The sequence below is a fragment of the Theobroma umbraticum genome, unplaced genomic scaffold (genome assembly GCF_002168275.2).
Source record: "Theobroma umbraticum cultivar Fairchild unplaced genomic scaffold, ASM216827v3 scaffold_55.0, whole genome shotgun sequence".
Taxonomy (NCBI): domain Eukaryota; kingdom Viridiplantae; phylum Streptophyta; class Magnoliopsida; order Malvales; family Malvaceae; genus Theobroma; species Theobroma umbraticum.
Genome location: NW_018397270.1, coordinates 3,064,025 through 3,071,846, shown reverse-complemented (window position 1 = coordinate 3,071,846; position 7,822 = coordinate 3,064,025). Strand labels below are relative to the sequence as shown.

The following is a 7,822-nucleotide window of genomic DNA, read 5'->3' as shown; positions in this document are numbered from 1 at the left end:
TATATATATATATATAACTAGTTTGGTTTTTCAGATGAATTGATCCAAAAATTTTAAAATCGAGAACCGATAGAAAACTAATTGGACTACACATTTTGGATCAATTAATTTAATGACTAATTAGACTGAACTGTTTTATCCAAATCACATTTGATTTAAGTGGGTAATTAGTCTAGATTGGTTGTGCTCATCCCTACACATGAAAGTTGAAACATGGCACATGACTATCATTATACCATAAAAGCATGTCATGTCACTATTTATTGTAACATATCAACACCTTATATTAGCACCACGTGACATAAAATGATAAATTACATTATAACTAACTACATTTAATCAACCGTTAATTATAAAAGCTAATTTAATAAAAAAAAGCACACAAAATTAATTGAATGTAATAAAAAAATTATTTAAATTTTTTACAATAAAGTAAAAGATTTTTTAGATATTATGCTTAAAAATATTAATCAAATAGAGTCTTAAAGACAAAATCTTCACAGTGGGAAAACCTTGTCAGTTTTGTCTTAAAATAACCAGGAATGAGGAGAGTTTCCTTACAAGACTACCTACATAAAAGTTGTCTTTAATTAGTATGAACTTAGATGATGTGTTTTTGGCAGTCTCATCTTTGTAAGAAATTGCATCTTTGAACTTTCGTCACTGAAATAAAATAACAAGTCGACAAAAGGAGATTTGAAGCAAAGTAATGCAGCACTGGGTTGGAAACTGTTGAATAATACATTTGGTTCCACATTGCTGGGGTCTTTCAAATCAAATGTAAGGTGACAAAGACCCCTGAAAACGAACCCCAAAGCTCATGGCAAAATCTGATTCTTACTAGTCATGCAAAAGGAAACTACAACTGTTTTGAAGCAGCAGATAAAATTCAATTGCTGATCATGCATGCAGTTGCTACACATGGAAAGAGGGGTTGGAAGATCAAAAATCCTTATCACTCCCTCTCCCCATCACGTTTCTGATTCCAAATTATAGCACAACGCTGTCATCTTAATAGACTCATTGTTTTTGGCAGGATGACATTCTCTGTCTCTATGGAGGGAAAGTAATTTTAAAATACATTGCTATCACCTAGTCTTCATGACAGAATAAGATGGTAAACATTAAAGCAAAATGGGTGTTGAATTCAATATACTCAAGTCAAGAGGAAAGGAATGAACCATCTTTTCTGCATGGAAGAACAAATAATTAATTCAAATGAATCTGTTCAATTATGTCCGAAATTACATAGAAACATGACACTAGTGGACCAAGGATAAATTAGGATCAGTGGGGAATTAGAAGGTAATGTTTGCATTGAAGCTATGATTCTTAAACACTAATCATCATCAAAGCTTCTTTAATCTTAATAAAGCTTCTCATGCTTAAACAAATATGGTCACCTTTCCTTCACTAAAGTGAAGCAGAAAAGCTCCAGGATGGAAACTTGGGAATAGAAAAAACTTCGGTTCAGAGGTTGAACTACGAACAAATGGCCATGGACTTCAATTACATTGCACAACAAAGCTTTGAATCAATTGAAGCCAAGCATATACAGAATGCTTGGTAGCCTGTCAATGGATATCTGCATAAGAAAGAAATATAACATATGTTTTAACTTTTCTTCATTCTTGACTTCTAAATGCTTGAGTTAAATGTCAAGATCAAAATATTTTCCTTTAATGCAACACATGAAATTCAGAAACCGGGTTGACTGGTACCTGAAATCCATAACATACTTGTATCTGTCCACTCTGCCAAGCTGCAGAATTGTTTGCCTTCCATTCTCCTAGAATACATAGCCAAGTTAAAATAATTCCATACCCTAATGTAAAAGGGCCTCTAGAATCAAAATCACACAGATATAAGTATACAAGTTCTCTACCACATGCATTCATGTCTGTGATATGTCTTGTGAGTGTTGGTGGTGTGCATGTGTGTGTGTTTTTTTATGACATGAGTATTGTATGTGGATAGCTAACTCTTAATTATGTCGTTCTTAGGACCAAACTCAAGAAATTTATGATACCTCCAATGTCAGCTGAAAATTCTTTACTGAGCTTTGTATTCTGAGTCCAGCTCTTCCCCTATCTCTGAAGTCTAACTCATATTTTTTCAGCATCTGACTCAAATAAAAGCAACTAAATGATTAAGAAACTGAAGTCCAAAACCTCAATTTTGTATGATGTTACACCTTTACAAATTCTTACATTGTTGTAACGAGGAATCCTCGAGTATAACTTGTGAATTTTATCCATTTTCCCCTCCCAGTCCGTAGGTAGTCCACTAATATGTTGCATCTACATAAAAACAAATAGATCATCCAACTTATTTTCTTTGAACTCCATAATAGTTAAAAATAGAAGATACAAAAAATCACAATGGAAGAGTAAAGGATAACTTATTAAGAGGGGAAAACTCATATAAATGAATCTTTTCAAATACCTGAGTCACATTCTTCATCTGCATTGATTGGTGCTTAGGTATATACACCTTCATGCTTCGGTAATTTCCAGTCCAGGTGGCTATGGTTGGCATGAACCTGCAGAAATTATAAAAAGAATAACCACAAAACAGAGAGAGTGAGAGAAAATGACTCAGACAGAGAGTGGATGTTGGACTTACGTTACGACACACAGGAGAGGATTAGACTGTTTGTTCAACGACTTGGTGCAGCCACCCTGCAATCAAGCAAATTATTAACCAATTGAAGTAAGAATTATTTCCCCATCTTTGAATGCCATTTTCCAGAGACTTATAGTACAGTTTAACCTTTTTAGAGATCAAACCTGATCCCATATATTGTATTTTGATCCGATGAGGTTAGCTGTCATGAGTCCAATATAACCATCATCAGAATTAGACAGTATCCCATTTGTATTCTGAGCTATGGAGAACATTGATTTCCCATTCCGTCGCTTGTGATAAGCTACTGCTAGTTTCCGATCCTGTCTTCCTTGACCTTCCTGTTATATTAACATGAAAACAGATCCACATGTAGAAAAGCATATGGTAAATGATTTTTGCACAATCTGAACTTAAATTACCAGTTAATTATTGACAGAAAAGACAAAAAGAAAGAAACAAAAGAATGCTGGAACCGGGAAACAAACCCAGGCAGGAGATTTATAAAGGCAGGCAGAAGTCACAGAGGAAGTGACTGATGAAATCTAGGCAAGGATACCATGATAGCTATTTTATGACTACTTACACTCAGTAATCATTACAAATAAAAACAGTATACTGGTTTTTACAAAAGTTATGACTTGTGAATCTAACACTTTCTGTCAACTAGAAAAGCCAGAAACAATGAATTCATATTCGAATTTTCAGAAACTAATTTGCAGAAAGGAGAACAGAATTTGCAATATCACTTATATGACAACTTGTATTTGACACAACAAAAGAGTCAAAGGATTAAAATAGAAGATCCACAAAAATAGAATAAAAGTATTTTTTGTTTATAGATCCTTCTATATTTTACTATCTTAGAAGATCTATTACATTTTCTTTTAAAGGTTCATAAGTAATTTACTTGGGAAAAATATTTAATTCATACTATACATAATTGCCACCTAGCTTCTCCCGAGTTCAATGTATCTAATTGTTGATCATCATTATCTTTTACCTAACTTGAAACTTGTTACTTTTTCTATGATACCACAAATACAATATACTAAAACTAAAATATTCTCATTTTTTGTTCAATTTTCCCTCATTTTTTATGTTTCATAGAAGATTTTCATTTTAAAACATTTTAGCTATTAAAATTATGTCCTCTTTAGGTTTTGTTTACAACTAGTTAATGGATAATGGGTCTGCAACCAAAAACTTGAGGAAAAACTTGGAGGACAAAGTGCTTTTGAAACTTGCAGCTGTATATTAATCTGCAAGAAGTTTAACTATTGAGTTACAAAGAAACAAATGAAAAGTTTTCTGATTCTAATGAGATAAAAGATAACTACAAACTCAAACACTTGATTGCCTATTCTACGCTTGTCTTAATAAATAAATACTGACTCACATGTATTAAATTTCACTGGACTAAAAAGTAGGATTTCATTAGAATCTCTTTTCATAGTTAGGCAATATTTCTAGTTCATTTTCATGACCTCACTGAGTCAGTGGGGCACCTTTGGCCATTGCCCTGATCAACTACACTGCAAATATTTGTAGTAGACCACTAGTTGTTCAATGTCATGCAGGCAAAGTGCCTTGGAATGAACCATCCAAAAAATACTCCTAAGCAACATAGAATATTGAAAATTTAAATGAATGGATTCTGAGGGCTGATCCAGATGATCAGTATACAGATGTTACTAGAACCCTAGCAAGTCTGATGAGAAAAAAAAATTCCCTCAACAACTCAAAAAAGGTAGGCAAAATTCTTACAAGTCATGGGGATCTTACATTGGTATAAAGTGAATACAGAGTACCACCTGCGAATCCTTCCGGTGAGGGTTCCTTCACAAGAACACAAGTACATCTACCTATGTCCAGTGGCAATGGCCTGCACAACAAGGCCCTATAACAAAAGCCACCAAGCGAAAACGATTGGAAAAGGAAATAAAAAGAAGGATCAGTCACATGTCGATAAATCCAGAATTAGAGTCAAAAGAACTACATATGTAAAACCATGGTCATCATGATTCATTTGATTAAAGGGAATACATTATACAGGCCATCCTTCCCATTTTTCCCACTAAAGACAAGCTTTTCTTTTGTTTACATATACATATCCACTAGACCCTGAGGCTTCAGCTATAAAATGATATACTTTAGAATTAGAGTTTCAAACTTTAACTTTCAGAACGCTCAACATTAGAGTAAAAATATGGATCAGAAAAACTTGTTTAAAAAAAATTACAAGTAAAACCAGTAGGCTATATTCAGACACTAACCTGTTAGGCAATGTAGACCAAGAAGACGCTGGGGCAGCCTCAGAATCTGAATAATCCCAAATGTTCAAAGAATTAGAATTCTCTGAATCAATGGGGTCCCACAACTTGCACCCAAAAGCCTTGTCAGGCTCATTCATTTGCATACAGAACTGAAGGGATGACTCTTTCAAGACCTTCCCGGTAGACAAAGACTTGTAACTTGAAACTTCTTTGGAATTATCAAAAGTACCAATAGTTGACAAAGATTTCAAATGAGTGATCCTTTTAGCCATTGAAGAAGAAGATGACGACGACCCATTATTTGTTGTAGGAGCTGCATTTTCTTTGCCAACACCAAAGAAAACATTTTCTTTGTTGTCTGTAAAGGTTGCATGGTTTCCTTCACTGCAGCTGCGGTTGTGTTTGAGGTCAGTGAGAGGGTTGACATAAGGAGAAGTGTATGAAGCTTGACGCTGAACTAAAGGTTCCTTGAAATCACTCATTTTGCAGTTTGAGAAGGCAAAGACAGATTCAGAATTCTGGGTTTTTGTTAGAAATCTTGAAAACCATTCATTCGTTTGAGAAGGGAAGTAGGAAAGTAAAATCAATGAGAAGGGAGCAGAGCACAAGGCCCACTAGGTGTCAACTACTCCCAAGTACAGCTTTAATCCGGGGCTCAATCCACGTGGCAGAAATCAGGGAGGCGATGGGTTTGTTGTAAAAGAAAAAGGGTTTGAATTTGAAAGGGTATAGGGAAATGTGTGGGTTTGCTGACATTAACGGTAACTATTCAAAGCTCGTTGTCCTTTTGTCTATGAATATGTTGGAAATAGAGAAAGGGGAATGGTTTATTCTACATGGACGAGAAGCGGGAACAGGGTTTCAAACTTTGATTAGGGAGGTAAGCCGCCCGCCTTTCCCATTAGGTGATGCCTATGCTTGAAAATTAAATTTTTATATTTAACAAAATAATAGTAATATATAATAAAATATGTAAATAATTAGAAATAATATTTTATATATTGAAAGTGAAATTTTTAAGCTAAACATACTTATATATGATAATTTAGTTATTATGTTAATTTATATAAAAGGCAATTGTGAGAAATGGTCAACTTATAAGATTATTTGAAAAATAGTTCTTAATATTAGTTAATTGTTTTTACACAATTTTTATTATAATTTGATAATAATACCTTTTAAATCATTTCAAAATAAATTAAATTATTTATTACAATTTTTATTTTTAATTTCTCTTTTCGGCATTTGCCTACTATACTTATAATTTCTCTTTTGCCATTCAACTCTCTTTAATTTTATCAATTTCTTCTCTTTCTCGCATTCATTTATTGTGCTTCCAATTTTTCTATCTTAGAACTCTAATTTTATCGATCTTTTTATCATTTGTCTATTGTCCTCCCCATTTTTTTCTTTCGCCATTCAACTCTCTCTAATTTTATCATTATTGACATTCTTCTTTATTTATTTCCCATCATGTTATCGTCGATTTACAAACCAAAGATAGAAATGACATCAATTTATGTTTTTGGATTTATTAATTTACATCCACAAAACCCTAAAAATAATGAATTGAAATTATATAAATAAAATCTATAAATTAGAATATCACCTAGAGTTGTTGCATGTTATGCCTGTATGTAACAACTTTAATGCATTTTGCGTATAACAAATCTATTGAATATAACATAGTTTAAACATAGTATGTAACTTGATCTCTATCTTTATATTTCATTGAGATATAAAACTTTTAAAGTTAAATAACTTAAACATGATCTGTAATAATTTTTTTTTTCAACATGATATGTAATAAATTTTTTTTTTGTAACTTGGTTTCTATCTTTGTATTTTACTAAGACATAAATTGTTGGAGTTAAACATCTTAAATATGGCATGTAATAATTTTTAACATGACGTATAACAATTTTTTTTTCAACATAACATGTAACTTGGTCTTTATCTCTGTATTTAATTAAGACATAAATTCTTCAAATTAAAATACCTTAAACATGACATGTTATAACTTTTTTTTCTAACATAATATGTAACAATTTTTTAGTTTAACATGGCTTGTAATTTAGTTTTTATCTTTATATTTTACTAAGACATAAACTTTTGAAGTTAAACACTTTAAATATGACGTGTAATAATATTTTTTTTAACATGGTATGTAATATTTTTTTTTAAATATGGCATGTAACAATATTATTTTGGGTAAAATACCCAAACCCTAAAGTTTTAATTGAAATTCCCAATGAATCTTTTAATTTTCGAAATAAACACTTTGTCTAAAAAAAATATCTTTTGTTGAACGCATTAGTACAGCTGTTAGTCAATTGTTAATATTTTCATTAGTTTGATGATGTGATAATATTAAAAAAATAATTTTACTTTTTATTAATTTAAAAAATTACTATTATATAATTTTATTAAGTTTTTATTAATTTAAAAAAACAAGGGTAGGCTTCTTGAGAGAGCATCGGTGCTCCCCTGAGGAGCTCGATCAAGGCTCCCACCTTAAGAGCCCCGGTGTTCCCCTTGGGGAGCCCGATTTGGAGTTGTGCTCCCTTAAAGAGTCTAATCGGGGCTCCCAATGGAGCACCAGATCTAGTGCTTTTTTGAAAAGCCCAATTTAGGTTTCCCTTGGAAAGCTAGATCGGGACTCTCAAGGGTGCACCAAATCTAGTGCACCCTAGAGAATTCAGGGTGGTGATGGACGGTCAGTCGAGGTAAGGGACGCCATCAGCCGGCTTGAGAGCAAAAAATAATATGAAAAAGAAAAAAGGTATTTTAGATATTTTATATTTAATATTAACATCATTTAAACATTTGGGACGAAGTGTTTATTTTGAAAACTAATAGATCTTAGTGTAATTTCGATTAAAACTTAAAAAGGTAAGGGTCTTTTACTTTATTTTTTTTTA

At 32.3% G+C, this 7,822-nt stretch overlaps 1 protein-coding gene across 1 annotated transcript; it reads right to left on the bottom strand.

The window, feature by feature from the left end:
• Positions 1-1,039: 1,039 nt before the first annotated feature.
• Positions 1,040-5,529, bottom strand: TLP8 (tubby like protein 8). The gene is made up of 9 exons (XM_021441441.1): positions 4,902-5,529; positions 4,411-4,525; positions 2,790-2,966; positions 2,626-2,681; positions 2,446-2,542; positions 2,211-2,300; positions 2,030-2,122; positions 1,722-1,789; positions 1,040-1,585 (listed from the first exon to the last, which is right to left on the bottom strand). The coding sequence occupies exons 1-9, from the start codon at positions 5,381-5,383 to the stop codon at positions 1,510-1,512; spliced, it is 1,254 nt and encodes a 417-aa protein (XP_021297116.1). The 5' UTR covers positions 5,384-5,529; the 3' UTR covers positions 1,040-1,509.
• Between the last annotated feature and the right edge of the window lie 2,293 nt (positions 5,530-7,822).

Coding starts and splice junctions, on each gene's coding strand:
- TLP8 (XM_021441441.1), bottom strand. CDS start 5,383: ATGAGTGATTTCAAGGAACCTTTAGTTCAGCGTCAAGCTTCATACACT. Junction 2,301..2,445: donor AGATGAAGAATGTGACTCAG/GTATTTGAAAAG, acceptor GTTTTTATGTAG/ATGCAACATATTAGTGGACT. Junction 1,790..2,029: donor ATTTTCAGCTGACATTGGAG/GTATCATAAATT, acceptor TATGTATTCTAG/GAGAATGGAAGGCAAACAAT.